Raw genomic sequence first — 27,019 nt, 5'->3', positions numbered from 1 at the left:
AAGAGAACTTGTGAACAGCCTAAATATTTTTATACTCAGCTGAGCAGAGCTCACAGAGTATATTAATTTTGTTCGCATAACGGTACCCCGTAACGGCATAAACTAATCGAGATAGATATAGACTTCCATATATCAAAATGATTTCGGCGAAAAAAGAAATTCATTTAGCCATGTCCGTCCGTCCGTCCGTCTGTCCGTAAACACGATAACTTGAGTAAATTTTGAGGTATGTTAATGAAATTTTGTATGTAAGTTCCTGGGCATTCATCTCAGATCGCTATTTAAAATGAACGAAATGGGACTATAACCACGCCCACTTTTTCGATATAGATAATTTCGAAAAACCGAAAAAGTGCGATAATTCATTACCAAAGACGGATAAAGCGATGAAACTTGGTAGGTGGGTTGACCTTATGACGCAGAATAGAAAACTAGTAAAAGTTTGGACAATGAGCGTGGCACCGCCCACTTTTAAAAGAAGGTAATTTAAAAGTTTTGCAAGCTGTAATTTGACAGTCGTTGAAGATATCATGATGAAATTTGGCAGGAACGTTACTCCTATTACTATATATGTGTTAATAAAAATTAGCAAAATGGGATGACGAACACGCCCACTTAAAAAAAAATTTTAAACTCAAATTTTAACAAAAAATTGAATATCTTAACAGTATATAAGTAAATTATGTCAACATTCAACTCCAGTAATGATATGGTGCAACAAAATACAAAAATAAAAGAAAATTTCAAAATGGGCGTGGCTCCGCTTCTATGACTATAACAGTTTTCTGTGAAAATGGGCGAAATCGGTTGAAGCCGCGCCCAGATTTTATACTCAGTCGACCGTCGCGGTCGTTACACGATAACTTTAGCAAAAATCGATATATCTTTACTAAACTTAGTTCACGCAGTTATCTGAACTCACTTTATCTTGGTATTAAAAATGGGCGAAGTCCGCTATGACCACGCCCATTTTTTTCGATATCGAAAATTTCGAAAAATGAAAAAAATGCCAAAATTCTATACCAAATATGAAAAAAGGGATGAAACATGGTGATTGGATTGGTTTTTGGGGCAAAATATAACTTTAGAAAAAACTTTGTAAAATGGGTGTGATACCTACCATATTAAGTAGAAAAAAAAGATATGCAGGGCGAAATCAAAAGCCCTTGGAATCATGCCAGGAATACCGTTCGTGGTATTACATATATAAATAAATTTGCGGTACCCGACAGATGATGTTCTGGGTCACCCTGGTCCACATTTTGGTCGATATCTCGAAAACGCCTTCACATATACAACTAAGGGCCACTCCCTTTTAAAATACCCTTTAACACCTTTCATTTGATACCCATATCGTACAAACACATTCTAGAGTCACCTTTATGGCGATATCTCGAAAAGGCGCCCACCTATAGAACTACGGCCCACTCCCTTCTAAAATACTCTTTAATACCTTTCATTTGATACCCATGTCATACAAACTAGAGATATACGCCGCCGATTTTGGTCGTTTTTCGCACGCCGCCGCCGAATGTCAAAAATATCGGCGTGGCGGCGCGGCGTGGCGGCGCGTTACTATATTTTCTACTCGTTTAAGACTGTTTAGGCCATTTATTGTTCATGTCGAAAATTGGTCGGATATGGTCGAAAGTGGTATCAACGGATGCGCATCACTGCCAGTTATAAGAAACTAATTGCGAAATTTAACTCTATATAACTATTCAAAAGTTATTTAAAATAACAGGCGCTTTCGATGTCAGCTTAACACGGACTTTCCATCACCCAATTCAGCAAGTTGTTAAAACAAAATACTAAAAGAAAAGTTATATAATAAATTTATATGCTCACTTTGCATTTTTGAAAAAATTAATAATGAACAATTATTTCAAATAAAATGACCCAAGGCGAACTTGTTTTTAAACTGTCCTCAAGAATAAGCGAAATCAGTGATGCAAAATCCTTTAGTAGGTTCTAGGGGCATAAACACTCCTTTGAAATTATTCTTACCTCATACTTAAGTTGAGGATATATGTACATAAGAGAAGGGTTTGAAAAATCGCGTGGGCTTACATTCAAACATCTGTTGTTTATTTGCGAAACTATACAATAGTGTCTGAAATGTTAATTTTGATTTTCATACTTCATCCTTCAACACCCAAGTCTCCCGGTTTGACATTTCCTAAAATTGGCGGCCCTATCCAAAACTAGTCCCTTGGAGTGAATCACATTGATTATAGCCTATCAACCAAGTTTAAATATCACCTACACGTTACGGCTCCTTTTAAAATTGTGAATACGTAGGCACATATATCCACCAGGTGAGGCTTTGTCCTTCGCAAGAACACTCAAAGTAGTGAAACAAAAGCTTTCCCAAGACAGTGGAACTAATGACCGTGTGTGATACTACCCTAACGTAGTGGACAGTTGAACTTGTCTGAAAACTGAAGCTACGCGGTCATCCATAATGAGCTCCTATATCGTAAGGCCGGAAAACCGTAGTTAACAACTTTCAACTTAAAATCCGTCGACTTTCATTCTAAATTTGATTTAACGAAGACTATTGAAATCAATTTTGTGAACACAAATGTCTGGAATCTTTGATCTACATTTAACAAATTTTATCCAGGGTCCTTGTAAAAATTTAATTATGTAGATGCGCCGAGGATTATACGGATTTTCACCCATGACGCAATGACATCCACTTTGACTGCTTATGATTTCGAGGGCGGCATCTTTGGCCGAATAGTCACTCCTAACGTTTCAAAGTGTAGCTCGGCAGCATAGCGCAACAAAAGCATCCGTTGGAAAGTCTTCGGAGTTACACCTAGAGCTTCTATTAAAGTGACGTCGGCGAAGGTATGAGTTCGAAGTCGCAGTCGTATAGCTTCTGTACTGGCATATGGTGTGAGGCTCAGGAGGCGTGGTAGCGACTGGAGGTAGGGATTCCTACAGTTCGCACATCGGAAATTTTAGCTCTTAAAAACAGCCGAAAAAACTGGAGGCGCCCTGTGCCACGATAGCCATGAGTATTAATAGACCATTCATAGCAACCCTAACTCGCCTTTATGCGTGACCGCCAAGGAGCGACAAATGATTTAAAGAAAATGTGTTCGCGACGATTATTAGGAGTTAACCCTAGGTGAAACTACGCTTTGCACGAGATATACAGGCAAAAGTGTGACTATTTTATGTATCTCTATTTCTTTTCAGCAGACGCAGCAGTACCAATTCCAAAGACCGGGGTTAGGTTCGAAGCCTCTCTGGAGCATGCCAACGAGGGACAATCCCTTCGCAAGGAGCTGCTCCAGAAAATTTTTGAACGGTCTGCGAGATTTTGATGCAAAAACCTCGGATCTTTCCGAAATGGCCAACACGTTGATTTCCTTAAATACATATAAACAAAAACTTTCCTAAATATTATTTTTTTAAATAGAAAAATCGAGCTTTTAAAGTAAGAACACCGGCGTACGCCGGCGCGCCGCCTACGCCGCCGCCGCCGGTATATAATAGATCCTACGCCGCCGCCGCCGATAAAGTGATCGGCGTAAACCTCTAATACAAACATTCCAGGGTTACCTTAGGTTCATTTTCCTAAATGGGGATTTTCCCTTATTTTGTCTCCAAATCTCTCAGCTGAGTATGTAATGTACGGTTACACCCGAACTTCGCCTTCCTTACTTGTTTTCTAATACCTATATGACACTACTTTTTTTCGATGTATTTTTCCTGTATTTTCTCTTATATTTTTTGTCGCCCTCCTAATACGGTTTCAGTACTGGTGTAAGTGTGTAAACTATATTTCAAAAAACTAACGAAATATAACAAACCTAACAAACAACCTAGTCATATATGTAGTATGTGATACTCCTACATTGCTACGTCAGGCTAAGTACACTCTCAAACATCAGAGTGCCGATATATTGCTGTTTAAATGTTTTTTGTTTTTGTATTCCATAATCGAATGTACCTAAATTTAAATTTTTTCTTGTCAAATCTCATTGCTAGTATTTTCTATTAGAAATAAGGAGTATTACATATATGAATCTAGTTCATTAAAAACAAACGAGCCAGTATGCGTTTCGATAGGTTTTCGGCCGTTTTTTCTTTATTTTTTCTGACAAATGAAAATTTTGTTTTTAGTTTGAAAATTTTATGTATGTATTAATACACAACTAAAATGAACTTTCGTGTGAAATAAGTGGACCGCCAGACCGCAAAACAATTTTCCTGCGTTATGTGCAATGTTTTTGTTGTGAAAAATGCTAATCTAATATATAAAATTCTTCTGTCACGGTGTTAGAGGCTTAAATCCTCCGAAAGGGCTGGACCGATTCTCATGAAATTTTGTGAGCATATTGGGTAGGTCTGAGAATCGGCCAACGTCTACCTTTTTTCGCTACGTGCCTAGGGTCTTGAGATCAAAACGGGGACCCGGGTACCCCTAGAATGTGTTTATACAATATGGATATCAAATGAAAGCTGTTGATGAGTGCTATAGTACAGGATAATTTTCATACCCCTGGTTGACTACGGTCTCGAGATATAGGCCAAAACGTGGACCCGGGTACCCCTAGAATGTGTTTATACAATATGGATAACAAATGAAAGCTGTAGATGAGTGATTTAGTAGCGGATAATTTTCATACCACTTGGAGGCTAGGGTTGTTGTTGTTGTTGTTGTAGCGATTAGGTTACTCCCCGAAGGCTTTGGGGAGTGTTATCGATGTGATGGTCCTTTGTCGGATACAGATCCGATACGCTCCGGTAACACAGCACCATTAAGGTGCTGGCCCGACCATCTCGGGAACGATTTATATGGCCACATTGAACCTTCAGGCCATCCCTCCCTCCCCGCCCCCCAAGTTCCATGAGGCTAGGGTCTCGAGATATAGCCCAAAACGTGGACCCGGCTACTCCTAGAATGTGTTTATACAATATGGATATCAAATGAAAGCTGTTGATGAGTGCTTTAGTACAGGATAATTTCCATACCCCTGGGTGACTAGGGTCTCGAGATATAGGCCAAAACGTGGACCCGGGTACCCCTATAATGTGTTTATACAATATGGATGTCAAATGAAAGCTGTTGATGAGTACTGTAGTACAGGATAATTTTCATACAACTGGGAGGTTAGGGTCTCGAGATATAGCCCAAAACGTGGACCCGGGTACCCCTAGAATGTGTTTATACAATATGGATGTCAAATGAAAGCTGTTGATGAGTGCTATAGTACAGGATAATTTTCATACAACTGGGAGGTTAGGGTCTCGAGATATAGCCCAAAACGTGGACCCGGGTACCCCTAGAATGGGTTTATACAATATGGATGTCAAATGAAAGCTGTTGATGAGTGCTATAGTACAGGATAATTTTCATACAACTGGGAGGTTAGGGTCTCGAGATATAGCCCAAAACGTGGACCCGGGTACCCCTAGAATGTGTTTATACAATATGGATGTCAAATGAAAGCTGTTGATGAGTGCTGTAGTACAGGATAATTTTCATACAACTGGGAGGTTAGGGTCTCGAGATATAGCCCAAAACGTGGACCCGGGTACCCCTAGAATGTGTTTATACAATATGGATGTCAAATGAAAGCTGTTGATGAGTGCTATAGTACGGGATAATTTTCATACAACTGGGAGGTTAGGGTCTCGAGATATAGCCCAAAACGTGGACCCGGGTACCCCTAGAATGTGTTTATACAATATGGATGTCAAATGAAAGCTGTTGATGAGTGCTATAGTACAGGATAATTTTCATACAACTGGGAGGTTAGGGTCTCGAGATATAGCCCAAAACGTGGACCCGGGTACCCCTAGAATGGGTTTATACAATATGGATATCAAATGAAAGCTGTTGATGAGTGCTTTAGTACAGGATAATTTCCATACCCCTGGGTGACTAGGGTCTCGAGATATAGGCCAAAACGTGGACCCGGGTACCCCTATAATGTGTTTATACAATATGGATGTCAAATGAAAGCTGTTGATGAGTGCTGTAGTACAGGATAATTTTCATACAACTGGGAGGTTAGGGTCTCGAGATATAGCCCAAAACGTGGACCCGGGTACCCCTAGAATGTGTTTATACAATATGGATGTCAAATGAAAGCTGTTGATGAGTGCTATAGTACGGGATAATTTTCATACAACTGGGACGCTAAGGTCTCGAGATATAGCCCAAAACGTGGACCCGGGTACCCCCAGAATGTGTTTATACAATATGGATATCGAATGAAAGCTGTTGATGAGTGCTATAATACAGGATAATTTTCATACCCCTGGTTGACTAGGGTCTCGAGATATAGGCTAAAACGTGGACCCGGGTACCCCTAGTATGTGTTTATACAATATGGATATCGAATGAAAGCTGTTGATGAGTGCTATAGTACAGGATAATTTCCATACCCCTGGGTGACTAGGGTCTCGAGATATAGGCCAAAACGTGAACCCGGGTACCCCTAGAATGTGTGTATACAACATGGATATCGAATGAAAGCCGTTGATGAGTGCTATAGTACAGGATAATTTTCATACCCCTGGTTGACTACGGTCTCGAGATATAGGCCAAAACGTTGACCCGGGTACCCCTAGAATGTTTTTATACAATATGGATAACAAATGAAAGCTGTAAATGAGTGATTTAATAGAGGATAATTTTCATACCACTTGGAGGCCAGAGTCTCGAGATATAGCCCAAAACGTGGCCCGGGTACCCCTAGAATGTGTTTATACAATATAGATATCATATGGATATGGGTCTCGAGATATAGCCCAAAACGTGGACCCGGGTACCCCTAGAATGTGTTTATACAATATGGATGTCAAATGAAAGCTGTTGATGAGTGCTATAGTACAGCATAATTTTCATACAACTGGGACGCTAAGGTCTCGAGATATAGCCCAAAACGTGGACCCGGGTACCCCCAGAATGTGTTTATACAATATGGATATCGAATGAAAGCTGTTGATGAGTGCTATAATACAGGATAATTTTCATACCCCTGGTTGACTAGGGTCTCGAGATATAGGCTAAAACGTGGACCCGGGTACCCCTAGAATGTGTTTATACAATATGGATATCGAATGAAAGCTGTTGATGAGTGCTATAGTACAGGATAATTTCCATACCCCTGGGTGACTAGGGTCTCGATATATAGGCCAAAACGTGAACCCGGGTACCCCTAGAATGTGTGTATACAACATGGACATCGAATGAAAGCCGTTGATGAGTGCTATAGTACAGGATAATTTTCATACCCCTGGTTGACTACGGTCTCGAGATATAGGCCAAAACGTGAACCCGGGTACCCCTAGAATGTTTTTATACAATATGGATAACAAATGAAAGCTGTAAATGAGTGATTTAGTAGAGGATAATTTTCATACCACTTGGAGGCCAGAGTCTCGAGATATAGCCCAAAACGTGGCCCGGGTACCCCTAGAATGTGTTTATACAATATGGATATCAAATGAAAGCTGTTGATGAGTGCTTTAGTACAGGATAATTTCCATATCCCTGGGTGACTAGGGTCTCGAGATATAGGCCAAAACGTGAACCCGGGTACCTCTAGAATGTGTTTATACAATATGGATATCGAATGAAAGCTGTTGATGAGTGCTATAGTACAGGATAATTTCTATACCCCTGCTTGACTAGGGTATCGAGATATAGGCCAAAACGTGGACCCGGGTACCCCTAGAATGTGTTTATACAATATGGATAACAAATGAAAGCTGTTGATCAGTGATTTAGTAGAGGATAATTTTCATACCACGTGGAGGCTAAGGTCTCGAGATATAGCCCAAAACGTGGACCCGGGTACCCCTAGAATGTGTTTATACAATATGGATATCGAATGAAAGCTGTTGATGAGTGCTATAGTACAGAATAATTTTCATACAACTGGGAGGCTAGGGTCTCGAGATATAGTCCAAAACATGGACCCGGTTACCCCTAGAATGTGTTTATACAATATGGATAGCAAATGAAAGCTGTTGATGAGTGATTTGTAGAGGATAATTTTCATACCCCTAGGTGACTAGGGTCTGGAGATATAGGCCAAACGTGGGCCCGTGAACGCCTAGACAACGTTTTTACATTGTGGGTATCAACTTGAAGCTGTTGATGAGTGCTTTAGTACAGGGTAGTTTTCATACCTATTGGTGACTAGGGTCTGGGGATATAAGCCAAAACGTGGATCAGGTTAACACTAGGATGTGTTTTTACATTATGGGTATCAAATTAAAGCTGTTGATGTATGCTTTAGTACAGAGTAAGTTTTATGTCGCTGGGTGACTAGGGTCTCGAGATGTAGGCCAAAACGCGTACCCTGATACACCTAGAATGTGTTTTTACTTTATGGGTATTAAATTAAAGCTGTTGATGTATGCTTTAGTACAGAATAAGTTTTACACCGCTGGGTGACTACGGTCTCGAGATATAGGCCAAAACATGGACCTGGATACACCTAGAATTTGTTTTTATATTATGGGTTTCAAATTGAAGCTGTTGATGTGTGCTATAATACAGAGTAAGTTTTACACCGCTGAGTGACTAGGGTCTCGAGATATAGGCCAAAACATGGACCCGGATACCCCTAGAATGTGTGTGTATTATGTACATTGTGATATTCGATTTAGTCGCATCAACCTGGCAAAACTGATAAATATGCATGCGAAGCCGAAATAAAGACAAGAATAAATAATACCCACATACCTATTTACATACGTCCTATTCGAATTGCCTGAAATTTCGTATATAAATTTGCCTATATTAGTATTTACGATGCTTTTTTCCGGGAAGTATACCAGAGACGGACTGGGACTGGGATTAGGACTAAGACTGGGACTGAGACCGAGACTCGGAGTGGGACTGGGACTGAGACTCGGAATGGGACTGGAACAAAACACATACCACGCTCTGGGACTGGCAATAAGAGATGAAGAAGAAGGAGAAAAACTTGAGAGAAGAGAAAAGAGAGAAGGAGACTGAGAAAGAGATAGAATGAGACGAAGATGGAGATGAAGCGAAAAAGACGGAGGGAGGAGTGAATAAAAAGATTAGGAAAAACTGTAGAGGGGTAGGGCAGAGTTAGACGGAAAAAGATTTTTAAAATGTATGTAGATAGGCCAAATTTAGGGCAGAACAACGTCTGCCGGGTCTGCTAGTGAAAAAAATAAAATTTGAAACATAAACAAAAGCATGTAAAATTAATCTATTTTGTGGACAATATTGGTTTCTCTTTCTTTGTTGGAAATTGTTTTTGTAATTTGACTTTCCGATAAAGTTTCGTCAGTTTTTTGAGCTTATAATCCAAGCAAAAATTAAGTAGTGTCATATACATACATAGGTATAATTGAAAAAAGTTTTTTTTAAAGATTTTGATGTTGCTTGTTCCAAACTTTGAATCCAAGATTTTCAGGGTGGCAGGCGTAGCACCCTACCATTACACATCACACAGCTCTGCTATGTTAACTAACAACTATTGATGTCAATCTAAGAATACTAATAAAAACTGTTAAAATAACGTATCTGCGTCAACATTAGAATAATACGATAGCAGGATAGTTATAAAAGGCGAATTAAACTTCCTTAACACTAACGCCATAGCCGTAACCATACCCATATCCATAAACATCTCCATAACCATCTCCAATGTGATCAATTAATGTTGCCTTAACCTAAAAATCGTGAAAATTTCATAAAAATGAAGAATCCGCAAGAAATTACAAACATATTCTACAAAAAGTAAGTCTCTTAGTCATAACGTATCCAAAACAATGAATAAAATCTACAAAAAGTTATTAAATTACCAACTCAAATATTTTTAGGTTATGGATATAGCGAGAAACCAAAAACCAATTGGTTGGCTATGGTATGGTTATGGCGTTAGCGTTATGGTATGGCACCATTAATCGATTACAATGATTTCCATAAGGTAGGTTCCATCAGTTGTTTTATCTGGTTATGGTTTTATGGTTATAAGTCACCATTAATTGGCCCTTTAGAACAAAATACTGAGCGCCGTGAGCGTAAGTTTCTCTTTAAAACTAGCTGATGCATTTCCTTAATATTGATAGTTGTTAGCTGTTGAAATAAAAAATTAAATCAGTTCTATGAACAGAAAAATCAGTTTGATTGATTGATAATTGTCATTTTTACATATTGTTAGTTTGAGACCAACAGTTTGTTGTTGTTGTTGTAGCAGTGCTTCGCCCCATCCAACAGGTGCGACCAATCATAAATTGTCATCAATATCCTATAACGGGAGTCCAAGGAAGCAAGACATACATTTTGTATGTCGGGGTTGATTCTGGATAGGTAAGAGTTTAACCTGTTACAGATTGAAGTTGAGTTAGGGTGACGCGCGTTTTCCTAGGGAGAGTGCGTTCTTCCTCTGCTAGTTCTGGATATTTTTCTTTGAGTACCGGATTCGCCGGGTAATTCCTGGCATAGAGATCCGACGCCTGTTTGTGGATATCACTGAGGACCTGCTTGTGCTTTTTTGCTTCATACGGCTGTGTTCTCAGGTGCCGTCTTTCCTCATGACGCTTACGGAGATAACCCCTTAAGCCCCTGGCCGGTGTTGCCTTATCAAACAGATGTCTGTTGGGATGTCCAGGTTTCCATGGGTATTCATCAGAAACTGTTTGTTTAGTATTTAATTGCTCTCCCTAATGGGGAGTACTCTCGCCTCATTGTGTAGATGCTGTTCTGGGAACATAAGGATACAGCCCGTAGCGATTCTGAGGGTAGTATTTTGGCAGGCCTGTATTTTCTTCTAGTGAGTAATCTTTAGGCTTGGCGACCAACAGTTTCTCTTGTGTTGTAATAACTAAACAAATTTGTTTTGTTGACAAAAAACTCGATCGAATTACCTCTAATGCTATCGATTGTACTGAATATCTGTTAATTCAAAGAGCAACAAACCTGATTTATTGATTTTACTGGCTTCATTTCCTCTAATGGATTAAATATAACCTATTTTCTGACAGAAATGTATATGCGCACATACACACTTATATTGTTCACATATCTACGATCAATAATTTAAGATCTTAACCATAAGTCAAAGATAAATTTGTCATTTCATTAATCAAGCAGAAAATCGTTTGTATATGTATGTAGCTAGAGATTAAAATTTTTGCGTTCATATTTTATTTTTGCATATTGCATTGACTACACACCCTGTAGGGAAAATCTCTAGTTCAAAAATGGTGCGCACTGGAATGCACTAGAAATTCGAAACCACTAATAGTTTAAGCTCTACTTCTTCTACATGCTTTCAACTAGCGATGTCCTAGACGATAGATTTTATATGATCAACTTCGTATGGTTGACTTAAAACTGTACTTAACTATCTTGAAAGAAAGCGCGTGGCAATGCCTACTAAGGCCGATCGAATCTTATGAAAATCTTTGCAACGACTTCAAAAACGGTTGAAGATGTTATGTTATTATTTGTTACCATGTTTCCTTTTCAGAATAGAATTGACAAGACAATAGACTAAAATCACGAAATCAGTTGAGTTCCGTAATTCTGTAGTATCTGTACATATTGTGTCAAATATTAGCATCATTATGCTGTTAGTAAATAATCACCACAACAAAAACAGCAAGCAGCCACACTAATGTACATTTACACATTGCGGCGAGCACCCGCACTTATGTACAAGGCAACGAAGAATATTCCATACACATAAGCAGCAGCTTGAAGCAGAGAGAGTATGTATCCGGCAGCTAAGAGCAGAAGTTGTTACTCACGCATATGGTTAGAAGAAAAAGAACATAAACTATAGAGATACATGTATATAGCTAAATAACCAAGCATGATATACTGTTCTGGAATGTGACACGTCTAGCCCCAGGGGAGAAATGGGCGAACGAGGTAACCGACAGTGTAAACGTAGTGCAAGTTGAGGAATCAGTAAACAGTTTTATTTAAACACGCTATTAGTGAATTATTAGTTGTAAAGCACTACTCCCAAAGTAGTCTAAATAAAGATCATTTTGCAATACTGAATATTGGAGTTATTTATTCGACAGTTCAGCGATTCGAACGTTATCAGAAGGTGTATCATTATCAGAAACTCCCCAAAGTTCGTTACAATATTGTATTCATAAAAATACATTTACACAGTAATTTCAGATATTACTTAATGGAGTGAGGACAATCGACTTGCTTTTTCCCGAAATGTTTTCATATCAAGCTCAAGCTTGAACATTAAAAGATGCCTAAAGCTACAGACTGTCACCCGATCGAAAAATACGGCACAAAGTATAGGAACAACTTAAGATGTTACCAAAAAATTGGCGAAAGACGGAAGGTTTCAAGCCCGGCTAAAATTTGTGTCAGAACGAAAAGTACGACTTGGTAAACAATATTCAGAGAGTCCTCAGATTCTAGAGGGAAGTTGTCTACGTCATCTTAAACGGAAGCAGGTTTGAAGCACCCAGCGAAGGTGATAATATTCTACCCGTTCTTCACAATAATTGCTACTGGAGCATTACACGGGTTGGTACGGGACAAATCGTGTACATTTTTCAAACGATTTTATTTAGCTTGACTCTGTCTAGCGTTGTTTACGAATTTTGCTATTGAAATTTAAATAACTTCCCGATAAGCTACAAGCTTGAAAAAAACTCCACTAGGTGGCGCATGGATCGATATATTTCAATAAATCGTATTTGTGGTCCGATTGGGCTCATATTCAGAACACATATTACATACACTAATAGATATCGCTTTATGTTATAAAATAAAAGATTAGGGTCAGCTAATTGACGCCACATGAAATACAGATATTTTGAACTTAGCTAATATAATACCAAGAGATATAAACAAGATTGGCAGCTTACCAACTGAACTTGAAATATTTGTAGCACCAAAAGTTATGTTCCTGTGCAATATTGAGGTATCGAAAGGATTGGTGAACGGCGCAATCGGATGCATTACCGACACTCTTTTGCCTCAGTTTCGTTGAGCTCAAATGTATCACACAGACGTACCGTCAGCTCAGATCGATTTGGAAGAGACGGCGTACACATTATTCAGTTAAGTTATTGGAAATATGTACATATTTAAAAATGCCTTTTTTGAGTACTAAACCATTTGGAATTTTTTTTTCGCTAAATACAATGGGTAATTGCAATTTTCTTCTAGCTTTCATCGCCAAAAACAAAAAATATTAAAAATATATAATATTAATTTTAATTAATATTTAAATGAAAAATATTTAAGACAAGTAAAAAATGTTAATTGTTAACTCAATGAGAATGTGTATACGTAAAAACGCGTTCAAATTAAAAACCAAAAGAGTTCAAATAGAAATAACTTGGTAATATTAAATTTATTTAATAATTTGGAAAAAGTTGAAACAATGTGGCATCAGGACGAAAAGGCGACAGCTGCTTTGATTACACCTTGCAATCCTTTTCAAAAATACTCTATAAATAGAACAAAGCAAAACGCATATATGTAATCATCATATATATCAAATATATTATTTCTAATTACTGTTTTTATGTACGGGTCGCTTTTTCACTCTTATTTGGAATCCCCATCTATAAATAAAGTTTTGGTTGTAAAGATGGAGATTCGGGCTATTAGCGAGCTTTGGGCAATTTTGGTCATAATGCTTTGGTTTAGCTATATTTTATTAAAATAATTTGTTAAAAATAAACGATTGTGAGCACACAAAAAAATCTATTTGTACTATGGCACTATTGTGAATATTTCACTGCATTACCGGCAGTTGCTATTGTACGCTAGATGGCAGCGCAAATGTGAGTTTTAATTGATAGAACAGCTGATTTCTGTTGATATTTGATAAGAAACTTTTATATTGGTTGCGCAAGATGCGCACGGTTCAGGCTCGTGTTATATATTTAAATATTAATTATTCGTCTTTAAAAATATAAGCCAGTGAATAAGTGGCTAATACGATGCATTGCTGCCCACCACAGGCTTTGAAAGCAAATCGAAATTCTCCTTTATCAAAAAATGTTCATCTCAACTTAAGCTATTTTATTATGACGCCCCATATTCGTTAGCTTTCACACTCGTTTAGGTTTTTATATTCATATTTACATATGTTACCCATAAGACTATTTATTTGATGACATTTTCCGTCAGGAAATTTTTGACAGTAAAAGTAAAATAAAACAAGTAAAGGTGTCTAAGTTCGGGTGTACCGAACATTATATACTCAGCGTGAGTTTCAAAGATTCATTTCAGATAAATTACTTTTCTACATAACACCTGGCACCGCCCGTTTAAAAAAAAATTTCTCCCCATTTCCTCTTACAATAAAACTGGATAAGTGGAATATCATTGATTCAAATTATTTTTTGCTAAGTTATAGCTCATTATTCTAGTCTACGACCCTTTTAAAAATATTTTATATAAAAGTGGGCGTGGTCTTTAACCGATCTCGTCCATTTTTTCTAGAAATGTTTCCTGCTATAAGGAAAATATGTGTACCAAATTTTATTACGATCCGTTAATTTTTTTCGAGTTATGGCTCCCGAAGCATAGAAAATTGCTTAGTCATAAAAGGTGCGGTACCATGCCCATTTTTTTAAATTTGAAGTTTTACCTATTTATTGTTATAAATCCACTTGGGAAATGAAATACCATTGATATAAAGCTCTTTTTTGCAAAATTGTAGCTGATTTTATTCGTCCACGGCCCTTTTAAAAATCTTTTATATAAAAGTGGGCGTGGTCCTTAACCGATTTCGTTAATTTTTCTTTAAATCATTCCTTATAGTAAAGGCAACCTCTCTACCGAATTTTGTTACGATAGGTTTAACGAAAAAAGAAAAAAGCAGAAGCAGAAAGGCGTGAGTGCGAGGAGCTTGAGCTGCTAGCCACCAGGAATAACGCCCGAAAATTTTACCAAAAAATACGGCGGCAGACGGAAGGTTTTAAGACCGGCGCAAACTCTTGTAGGAACGAAAACGGCGACCTTGTAACTGATGTCCAGAGAGTGCTTAGATTATGGAGGGAACACTTCTCTGTTCTCCTAAATGCAATTCACCGCGCAGAGATGAAGAACCCGATCCCGCAATCGATTATGAAGAAGTTAGAATAGCAATAGCCAGATTGAAAAACAACAAGGCCGTGGGCGCTGATGGATTGCGTGCGGAGCTATTCAAGTACGGCGGCGAGGAGTTGGTAAGGCGCATGCAGCAGCTTCTTAGCAAAATATGGGCGGAAGAGTGCATGCCAGACGGTTGGAATCTAAGTGTTCTTTGCCCAGTCCACAAGAAGGGGGATACTGCAGAATGCACCAACTATCGTGGAATCAGCCTTATCAATATCGCATATAAGGTCCTTTCAAGTGTATTGTGGGGAAGATTGAAGCCCAACGTGAACCGGCTGATTGGACCTTATCGTCGACTTTAAAACCGCCCTCGACAGCACGAAAAGGAGCTGCCTATATGCCGCTATGTCTGAATTTGGTTTCCCCGCAAAACTTATACGGCTATGCAAAATGACGTTGAGCAACACCATCAGCTCAGTCAGAATTGGGAAGGACCTCTCCGAGCCGTTCGAAACTAAACGAGGTTTCAGACAGGGTGACCCCCTATCGTGAGATTTCTTTAATTGATGATGGATAAAATTATACTAGCTGCAGAACTTAACCGCACTGGAACAATATACTATAAAAGCGTGCAATTACTGGCATATGCTGACGACATTGATATCATCGGCCTAAACACCCGCGCTGTTAGCTCTGCTTATTCCAAACTGGAAAAAGAAGCTGTAAAGATGGGTTTGATGGTGAATGAGGACAAAACGAAGTACCTGCTGTCATCGAGCAAATAGTCAGCGCATATGCGCATTGGCAACCACGCTACTGTTGGCAGCCATAATTTCAACATAGTAAAAGACTTCGTTTATTTGGGAACCAGCATTAACACTAGCAACAACATCAGCACTGAAATCCAGCGAAGAATCAATATTGACAATAAATGCTACTTTGGACTAGGTAGGCAATTGAAGTAAAGTCCTCTCTCGGCGAACGAAAATCATACTCTACAAGTCACTTATCGTACCCGTCCTGCTATATGGGGCAGAAGCATGGACCATGACAACAGCAGATGAAGCGGCTTTGGGAGTGTTCGAGAGAAAAGTTCTTCGAAAGATTTATGGACCTATACGCGTTGGCGATGGCGAGTACCGAAGAAGATTTAATGATGAGCTGTACGAGCTATAGGCAGACATCAACATAGTCCAGCGAATTAAAACGCAGCGGCTGCGCTGGCTAGGCCATGTTATGCGAATGAAAGATGATGCTCCGGCCAAGAAAGTGTTTCTATCGGAACCCGCCTATGGAACCCCCACTCCGTTGGAAGGACCAGTGGAAAACGATTTAAACTCCCTTGGTGTGACCAATTGGCGCCGGTTGGCGGAGCGAAGGTGCGGCTGGCGCGCCTTGTTGGACGGCCATAACCGTTTAGACGGTTAAGCGCCAATTAAGTTAGTAAGGTTTAACGATTTTTGATTTATGATAAATAATATTTGTAATATTTGATTTTATCGCCCATTTTAAAAAAAATTTTCAAAATTTTTATAAAGAGTCTCAATATCAGTCCACATGTCAAATTTCAACATTTTAGGTGTATTATTAAATAAATTATCAGGTTTTTTGTGTTTTCCAAAATTGTATGTATATAAAAAGTGGGCGTGGTTATCATCCGATTTCGCTCGTTTTCATTACCAATCTATTCTGGGTCCAGATAAGCTCGTGTACCAAATTTGCTGAAGATATCTCAATATTTACTAAAGTTATCGTGTTAACGGACAGACGGACGGACGGACATGGCTCAATCAAATTTTTTTTCGATACTGATGATTTTGATATATGGAAGTCTATATCTATCTCGATTCCTTTATACCTGTACAACCAACCGTTATCCAATCAAAGTTAATACACTCTGTGTGCAAAGCACACTGAGTATAAAAAAATCTAACAATTATGTCGACATACATATTCGTGCAACGACTTCTCCCAAAGCTAATTTTTTTATTTTTATTTTTAAACAAAACGTTTGAATACCATGAAAATATGAAACTGAACAGTGGCGAAACTGAAAAGGACCAAATGAGGGGATACCAGAGTTCATATTCGTACTGAGTATGAACATCCGTTTAAGATTCGTTTTTGCGGTTATCCAGATTTTCGGATGTACGCAAATGCAGTTTATTGTATATGAGCTGTCGTTTAAATACACTCAAATGTTCTGCATATAAATTGCTCTTTATTAAAATCACTACTCTGGTGGTAGAACTTAAAATCAAACTGATTAACCATCACTTGGACTCCACCACTTGTATACTCTTCAGCCCATTCACATACAAAATTTTGCGAAGCACTGTTATAAACATTCTCCCTATAGAGCGGTACGCAGATCACAAGAAAGTAAAAATTCCATATAAAAAACGTTCAAGAAATGTTCAAGAAAATTCCTTGTGGTAAAATTTCTTGAGGTAGTACGCAGTTTACATGAAATTTAGTACGCTACTTTACTACTATTTTTCCATCAAATTTGCATACGGCAACACCGGTTTTCGCAAGAAATATGTAAAATGCCATATATTTCTTGAAAAAAAAAGGTAAACAAACTGGAAAAAGGTAAGCACATGTTTTTTTTTAATTTTTCTGCAATAAATAATTATTATTTTATTTCAGAAATGGAAATAACAATAGCTGCAGCACCAAAACGCAAAAAGCGCATAGAGAATTTCACGGCGGACGAGAAACGGGCACTTATAAGGGAGGTGTCCATACTACTATTTTTCACGCAAGAAAAAAGGCTAAATTTTTCTTGAGCAATTCCTTGTGATCTGCGTATGGCTCTTATACAACAAAAATACTTGCTAACATATTTTGTGTCTTATTCGATTGTTATATTGCAGTTTTTAATTGCCAAAAATGTTAGAAAAGTTACCAACCAGTGGGAAAAATAATTTCATTTGCAAAGTGTGCCAACACCCTTAGCCAAAGCAAATGTCAAATTCTTCTTCTTATGATTTGCTTGCAACAAAATTAGTGAGTTGGCTACTTTTCCATATCAGATGGCGCCAGTGTCGCTCAATCTACCGTTCCCCATAAAAATACGTGCAATCTACTCATAATGCATAAGCTTGTGTTAAACTCATCTATATGAAAAACTGATTATGTGACAGAGCTAGTACTTTTTAAAAATAATATGTATTCAATTGTGGTAGCGTCATCTAGATTTCAGTGTGAGATTTTTCTACCCACTTGTGAAAAAGTACGCTTATAAAAGTTTATTTAGCAAAAATATCCGCTATAAACGTTGTCGAAAATATTTTTTTTTTTTTTCAAAAAACTGTTATCGACAACGTTTTTAGCGGATATTTTTGGGTCGGACCGGGTATACATGAAAATTTTACAATCAAATGAAAATTTTTATAGTAGGTCATGAAAAAAACCTTAAAAATCAAAGTCGCAAAAAGTCAAAAAATGAAATTTCGCAGGCTCGAAAATTATTTTTTTCGGTATGCGTAGTGGAACTTTTTTCCTGAGCCCGAATCCTATCGAAAAATCGATGGCGCGATATCGGTTAATAAATCGACCCTGTCTATGTATATGGCCTCCATTTTAAATAGGGAACAGCTGGTCACCGTAATGCTAGTTCTATTTGCGTCAACGTAATGACAGGAATGTGACAGCCGGAAAATTTAATAATTTTCAAAGTTTGTATATATGTGGTTGATGACGACAAAAACTGCAAAAGACAACTGTGTGGTATTATAAATGCTTCTTCTAGCCAAACTCATTGCGGTGACCGTTAGATGCAGTTGCGTATTAAAAATAAACAAAAATATTTATTTATACCAATACAAATGTATTGTAGATGCAAAACAACAACAAATAGTTTAAGATGGGAATGAGAGGTGAATTTGTTGCTATACGAACGGGGTGTCAGCGCATCACAGAGGAACTTATTCAAAATCGAGGTTGATAATTTCCGGAACTATCTAAGTATTGTGTTATCACAACGGATCATAAGGCTGTCCATTTTAAAAAACATATAACTGTAAGGCGCGCTAACCTCCGAAGAGATTTTAGGCCGAGCTTCTCTTCCAATTTGCTTCGTGCTCCTTTTAATTTTTCCTACAAATTGGCCGGACGGGAACTACTTGCTTTATGCCGACTCCGAACTGCAAGGCAGATGAGTTTTCACTGAAAGCTTTTCATGGCAGAAAATTCCTCGGAGTGCTTGCCAAACACTACCGAGGGCCAACCCCGCTTAGAAAAAATTTCTTCTAATTGAAAAAACTTGTTTTCTATAATTTTGATGTTGCTTTGCCCGGGGCGTATACCCAGGAACTTCAGTGTGGTAGGTGGAGCACGCTACCATCACACGACGTCGGCCGCCAAAGCTGTCCATTTTAGGTGAGGTAAAACTGGCCGGTCAATGGAGACCTCACATATGTACATTGAATATGTTCATCTGTTGTTCGACTGAAACCCCCTTTTAAGTAACAGAACTCGTCAGGTGATGGAGCGTTTATACCGTCGTTAGCTTTCGGGCTTATGATCTCACTCTAATGGTCTATCTAGCTAGAAATGCTCTCTCATAATAAAAGTAAGCTTACTTTTTAGGGTTAATCCATGCAAAAATCGCGAGTACTCCATGCATGCATGTATGGAGTATTCACTATGGACCAAGCGAGTGCTCCAAAATTAACCACAATTCATACAAAAAATATGGTCCAATTAACATTGCGATGTCCTAGGACTGGACCATACACTCCAACTGAACATTACATCAGAGTAAAGGCTCCATTACTGGTACTTAGCATAGACTTGACTTGGCTTGCGAACTGTCACTTACAGTTCTGTTAAATGAACATTGCATGTTACTGATTACTCAAAACTTAACTTGACTTAGAAGTCTGTTGAATTTTGATTTTCTATGTAAGTTCTAAGTGACGTTTACATTTTGAGATGCCATTTGTTTGTTTCCATTTCATTTTGACATTTTGTCATACAAATTGACATTTATTTAAAAATAAATTTCAACGCTGATTATGATGCCAGATTTTATGCGCCAAGTGGGGTATAATCGTGGCTAAGTTGCCAAGTTTACGCCAAGTCAAGTCAAGTCTATGCTAAGTATCACTAATGGGGGCTTAATCCATGGAGTACCCACATGAATAAACATCTTGTAGTGATTACAATCGTTAAAAACGATCAATGATCGGCTTATAATATGTTCGTGTAGAAACATGAGTTGGCCCATTGCTCAATTACAGTGGAGTATAATAGTAAGCACTCCAGTATGACCCAAGTGGACCACATGATCCAACGATTTTTGCAGGGATACTTCATCGATATTGTTTGCCAGTGTCTTGAATATTTCAGCCACTTTCCGGATTTTGTGGTAAAATTTTCGTATCTTTTTCCCATAAGGCTGCTCGAAATGTCATTCGACGGCTTCTTGAACTTGCAACTTGTTGATGCAACATTTTGCTAAAAATTAACTTAGTATAATCACTTATCGCTTATCGTTACAATGGCTATACGAATTGTAAATCTTTTCAAAACTGTTCCTTTTGAAAATTTGGTACATATGTCTCCTTTGTGACCCCTATAATATATAAGGCAGAACGGCAAGTTATTTTTTTTAGCTCAGAGTTAATTTCAAAAATTTGTCAAAATTGTATGAGTGTCAGATTAACTCTGAGTTAAAAAGCTAACTTGCCAGTCTGCAAGTAGGCCTAAATGGATAAAAAATAAACGAAAATTCAATAAAAACAATCTTATCGGATTTTCCTTTGTGCAAAGTATCATCATTACGATGTTGCAAAGAAAAGAGCTAAATTTGTTGTGCTAAGTGATTGAACCATCTAAAAGCAAAAAGAATTTAATCCATCATACATATGTGTGTGCGTAAACAAAACCACCAACTACAGACCGCATCTAAATAAATTAAAACATTCGTGAAATTTAAAGTTAGCTGAATTATATATTAAAAGTGTTCGTGACGTCACTTAACACAATCACTCTAACACAAACATAATATACACTCTAGTATGTGGCGAAAAAAGGCAGACTTTATTTTACTTGAATGAACTAAGGAGAAAAGGGTTCAGTGAAAATTATTATATACAGTCGATCACACGAAAATAGCAGTCAAACATCTTTGCTAATTTTATCAGTGACTTGTTGCTTGCCGTTGAAAGCATGTAATTCAGTCTCAAACAACGTTCTTGGAAAAAAAAGAAAATCAGGAAGAATCTAGAAATCTGCATGAAATTTTTTCTTAGAATTTTCTGCATTTTTTTTTGAGTAAGTAGTATGATATCATAATCAATTTTAGTCTAGGTTCCTAAAAATTCACATTGATTTTTAACAATTTTTTTCCAAAGGGTGTGTCTAAATAAAAAATAAAATTATGCGCATTTCATATACTAGAAAAAAATCTAAAACACCGCTAGGAAAAAATATTCCAAAATCAATGCGAGTTTTGAAAGATTTACAAGTTGTTTATTGCTAGACTAAAATGGGTTGGACTACAAAGCTGCATACAAAAACATATTCTAAATAAAAATAAAATGAAAAAATTGTAAGCACTTCCTTTATATAAATGGACAAAAATCAGCGAAAAATGTCTCCTTATATAAAGACATATTCTTGCTAAACTTTGATTTTTAAATTTTGACATAGAAATTGCAAAAATATTTATGAGAAGTAAAAAATATAACAGTGGAGCGCATATTACTTGGATAGGAAAGTTGGTAGGAAAGGAGATATTATTAGTTAATTAATTGCGCTCCACCTTTATGTTTTTACTTCTCATAAATATTTTTGCAATTTCTATGTCAAAATTTAAAAATCAAAGTTTAGCAAGAATATGTCTTTATATAAGGAGACATTTTTCGCTGATTTTTTCCCATTTATATAAAGGAAGCGCTTGAAATTTTTTTATTGTATTTTTATTTTCTCCTTTTCTTACATTTTCTCGGTGTCTCAATCTATCTGTTAAGTTTTAGCTCAATGAGAACTTACATACAAATCAATCCCAAAATTCCCTCCGTTCCGTATGATTTTTCTAAATAATTCAGCCCGTGCGCCCCCTAGCGAAACTTTTTGTATTGTGTCATCGGCTGTCATCGACCTCTGAATTAAGCTCTAAATTTTTAGCCTCTAGCTCATCGACAAGTTACTTAAAACCCGGTTTCAATTTTCCAAATTATAATTTTTTCGATCCGTGCGCCACCTTTACGGAATTTTTCCCCTTTTGTTCCTTTATCACGGTGTCTGAACCTCTCTCTGAAGTTTCATGTTTGTAGCTCCTTGAGAAGTTACTTTAAAATCGATCTCAAAACATCAAATTTCCAAATTCTTATCTAAATATTTCGATCCGTGCGTCAACTAACGGAATTTTTTTCAGTTGTATCTCAATGAGAACTTACATAAAAATCAATCCCAAAATTCCCTCCGTTTCGTACGATTTCTACATATCTCATCCCGTGTGCCCCCCAACGAATCCTTTTGTATCGTCTCATCGGCTGTCATCGACCTCTGAGTTAAGTTTGAAATTTCAAGTCTCTAGCTCATCAAGAAGTTACTTAAAAGCTGGTTTGAAAATTTTCAAATGCTTATCTAATTATTTCGATCCGTGCGAAAAAAGAAAATAATTAATGAAATTAGCTTAGAACAGCTTGCACTTCGCAAGAAATGAAAAATTCCATTAAAAAAACAAACGCTCAAGAAAATTTCTTTTGTTAAGTAGTACTTAAATAAAAATAAAACTCATACGCTTTCTAATATTTTTCTAAAGAATTTTTACTAAACGTGCACAGGGGAGCTCTGGTTTTGCTAAGAAATATATGTATGTGCGTCTCATTATTTTTCGAGCAACGACCCAGTACGAGCACAGTCGGCTAAATACCACGAGCAGCAGCGACTCAAAAATACAGTTTTTGTAATGCAATTTGCAATTCTATTTCAGCGGAAATGTTCTTTTTCTCTTGTTTTGGTCTATTCTCATTAACATTATGTTAATTTTAACAAATTTTCTTTTAATGCATTGCTGAATCTGACTTTCTTGTTTTCCAATGAAGTGGCGCCGCTTCATAGAAAAAAGAGAGATAAAGGAAATGTCTAAATTACTTGGCTGCTACTAGTTTTACACAAGAATACATACGAAATTTTTTCTTGAGCGTTTTCTACTAGAAAATTTCCAGGGATGCGTATATAGCGCTCAAGGGAAAAAGTAATTTCCCGTTTTTCGAAGTTAGCCTCAAAAAATATTGGCTTTTGAAATTTACAATTTTCGAACATACCAAAAGCTATAAATTATACAGCTTTATAAAAAAAGTTGGTTGATCTGGTAATGCAACACATGCATGACGATGCATTTTGATGCCCTGAATCCGAAAATGCTAAGTTGCTAGTGAAATTTGTCCGTTTTTGTGGTTAAGACCGAAGCACGACCCTTTAGGCCGTTTCGGATTGCCGGCCTGGATCCATCCCAAAAAAAACCATGGGCATTAATGTGTCGTATTATCACAACCTCCAAGTTTTTTGATAAATATTTTGTTATTTTGTTGTTGTTTAAGTGGAGAACGCCATATTGCTTAGTGTATGAAAACATTTTTAAAGCAATCTTTTATTGGATAAATATTTTGAGAAATATTAAAACAACAAGACATCAGGACATACAATAGTTTTTGAAGAAACCAAGGCAAATGCATATAAGGTGATGGCAAAGGGAATTCCAATTTGCCATTCAGAAGGATGTCAAGTCAAAAGAAAATTTTCATTGATTTCGGTTAGCTGACGTATTGTTGTACACGGCATTGTATGGAAAATAATCAAGAAAAAACAATCAGCTTTTGAGATATCAACACCTGGTACTGAATTCGCCTTGGAAGAAACTAAAACTTATGTGATTTTTAGCGTTTTTTTTTAAAAATTTTTTTACTATACAAATATTGAGCTCATTTTACTTTACTTTTTAATAAATTGGTAATGAACACTGAATTGGAACAATATTTGTCATCTCTTGTCAGATTTGGTTTGGAGACAAACCGGTTTCGGTGTTGCGCCATTATCAGCGTTATTTTCGTTCTGATCTGTTGTTGTTGTTTGTCTTATATTTATAGTTTATAGGTATGTGAGCAACTATTTTTAATTGAATGTTTCAGAAACGGGAGTGGTTTTCACTGATCAACTTGTGTGGTTAGCTGAGGCAGGTAGAAGTCAGTAATGTTTGCCCTTTTTGTTTGTTGATTTGGTGGGTTTATTGCTTTGAGATCTTGAATGTGTTCTCTAAACCTCGTTCTTACTTGTCATCATGTTTGTCATATGTAACTGTGTTGGCACTCGCAGGTAAGCTTGTATACGCCGTGAGGCTAAACGGATCCTCTGTGTTAGTGTTAGTTCTTAGTTTTCGCCATAAACTGCTCCAGCCTTTAAAACACTGCGCTAATCTCGTATTTTTTAAAAAAGTTTGCCAATTTGTTTGTTGCCCTTCCCGTACAGGTCATTGTAGTTCAAGTGTTTGTACTTTCATTTTAATTATTTCTTTTTTGTTCTCTATGATTTCTTCTGAGTTTATCTACTAGTGGTTTTTTATATCCCCTATTTGCAGTAATATTATATATTACTCCAAGCTCTCTCTTAAATGCTTCTTGTGTAGTAGCAGTGAAGTGATAGAATGACAAAAGAAAAATTTCATACATATGAAAATATTTTGTGTACCTAATTTGTTTTTTTTTTTTGTTAATCTTTTAGCTCCTCAAAGAACGAGAATTACCGGCCGGGGTAAAAATAGAAAATCAGTCAAAATTGAAAATTTTTTGGAGAAAGCTCAAAGTAATAATAGCGATATACTCCCTGTCTAGAAACCATAGAAAACGTAAAAAGTTTTCCACTCGCAAAAACCAAATACATTTCTGAAAAAGTTTCTACGGTTTCTATATTTTCTGTACTCAAGCTCGTGTATATTTGAATAGAGCCGTGACAAGAACGTTAAGACTGAAACTCAAATAAAAAAAATTTTGTTTTTCTGTGCGCAGCAGTTTTGTAACCTTTTTAAATGTACATATATTATATACATATGTACATTTCATATTTAACGTTTGGCGCTATCTGCAGGATCAGATGGAAAGGATATTAGTTGTGTAGGTGGTGCGGTCTCTGAGTGTTGTATATTTGGTCTAGAAGAAGAGGAATATTTTCTACGTTTCCTAGATTGAGATAATTGCCCTAATATTCTTAAAATATCTTTAAATGAAACCCAATAAAACAAACATCGACTTTTTTCGGACCCACTCTAATACACACAAATATAGGCGTATATAAACAGCATAAGTATACATAAATATTTGGAATTCTAAGATCTAATCAACAATAAAATTTAAATGTTTACGTATTTTCCATTGGAGCGTTTCATTAAATAACGGTTTTGATGATGCACTTTTCATTGTTTTCGTATTTTTTCCGCTTTCCACTTAAATTTAGATTTGCCAGGCATATCTGTTTCTATACATTTAATTTTTTTCATATGTGTAGTATGAACTCGATTCACGTCATTTTACACATTTTCGTAATAACTTATTTGAAAAAATTTAACGATAACTTCCAAACGGTTAAGAAAAAAAAAAAAGAAAAATTTCACCACCGTGCCAAGAAAAAAAACACGTCCACCACTTTTCCTATTTCCTATTTAACGCGTCGCGTTTTGCACCGTTCGGTAGGAGGATCGCCACTGATATTCTTTAGCTGTGATGATTATTTCTAGAGTTTCGGGAGATTCCAAGAGCCGATTTGACGTCGTGCTTATGACGATTTTTCGTTGCTTTTAATATTTTTTTTCTCAATTTTCCATATGTTGTTGATTTTTGTTTACTACAGACATAGAGTAAAAAGATGATTCTGCGCAGATCAACGAAAATCTTGACATTCGCTCATGTACGAAAAAAATTGTATATCATGAACACCTCTTAGTGGGAAAACCTGAGGTTGCGATCAATCAATCCAAAATTTAAACATCCCTCAAATAAGAAAGTAACTAGTCCATATGGGTTGCCTAGGATAATTTTAAAGAAGTCAAACAAAAGCCGCATATGTGGTCTTCTAAGACACTAAATAATGATCCAATTTATTAGGAGAAATAGAAGATATTACCGTGTAATCAAGTAAACTTAATAAAAAAGAATTACCTAATTCACAAATAAGATTACCAATATGTTTGTTCCGTCAAAGTTTTTGATAAAAAAAATGGGCTGAAAACTTACGGCTTGCAGATTGATATGTTTTTTTTAAAACGTGGATTTTTGCAACCAGGGTTTGAATTGCTTACTGAAAAACAGTAAAATTTATTAACTTTTGGCTTTACCAGAAACGAATTTTTTGTCAGCATGAACATTTTTTTACAGCTCACACTTATATTTGAAAAAAATTTCAGCAGCCGAAAATAAGCAAAGTAAAAAAAATATTTTTTTTATTTTACTTCAGATGTAATTTGAATTGATACAAGCTGTCGTCGTCAGCAGAAAAAAACATGAGTATTTTATTGTGCTTTGAAGCTAGATATACATAAGTATTTCATTATCAATTATTTTTAAATTTAAATTTTTACAGCAAAAGTAAAATTTTATACTCAGCTGAGCAGAGCTCACAGAGTATATTAATTTTGTTCGCATAACGGTAATCCGTTGAAGCCACGCCCAGTTTTTATACACAGTCGACCGTCTGTCCTTCCGCTCGGCCGTTAACACGATAACTTGAGCAAAAAGCGATATACATATCTTTACTAAACTTAGTTCACGTACTTTTCTGAACTCAACTTATGTTTGTAATAAAATGGGTGAAATCCGACTATGACCACGCCCACTTTTTCGATATCGAAAATTTCGAAAAATGAAAAAAATGCCATAATTCTATACCAAATACGAAAAAAAGGGTGAAACATGGTGAAGGGATTGGTTTTTTAAGAAAATATAATTTTGGAAAAACTTT

General features: G+C 36.8%; 1 protein-coding gene across 8 annotated transcripts in view; it reads right to left on the bottom strand.

Annotated features, from left to right (window-relative positions):
* Positions 1 to 25,751, bottom strand: part of sand (sandman) — a 77,672-nt gene extending 51,921 nt beyond the window's left edge. For 7 of the 8 annotated variants that reach the window (XR_010951264.1, XM_067775422.1, XM_067775421.1 and 4 more), the window contains exon 1: positions 25,428 to 25,751. Coding sequence is in view for 1 of the 8 variants with exons in the window: in XM_067775427.1 (XP_067631528.1) it covers positions 25,428 to 25,482 (55 nt within the window). In the remaining 7 variants the exon portion in view is untranslated. The remainder of the gene's footprint in view (positions 1 to 25,427) is intronic. The other variant, XM_067775424.1, reaches the window with a different exon arrangement.
* Between the last annotated feature and the right edge of the window lie 1,268 nt (positions 25,752 to 27,019).

The sequence above is a fragment of the Eurosta solidaginis genome, chromosome 3 (genome assembly GCF_040869045.1).
Source record: "Eurosta solidaginis isolate ZX-2024a chromosome 3, ASM4086904v1, whole genome shotgun sequence".
In the NCBI taxonomy this organism is placed as follows: Eukaryota; Metazoa; Arthropoda; class Insecta; order Diptera; family Tephritidae; genus Eurosta; species Eurosta solidaginis.
This window is presented reverse-complemented; position numbering and strand designations above follow the sequence as displayed.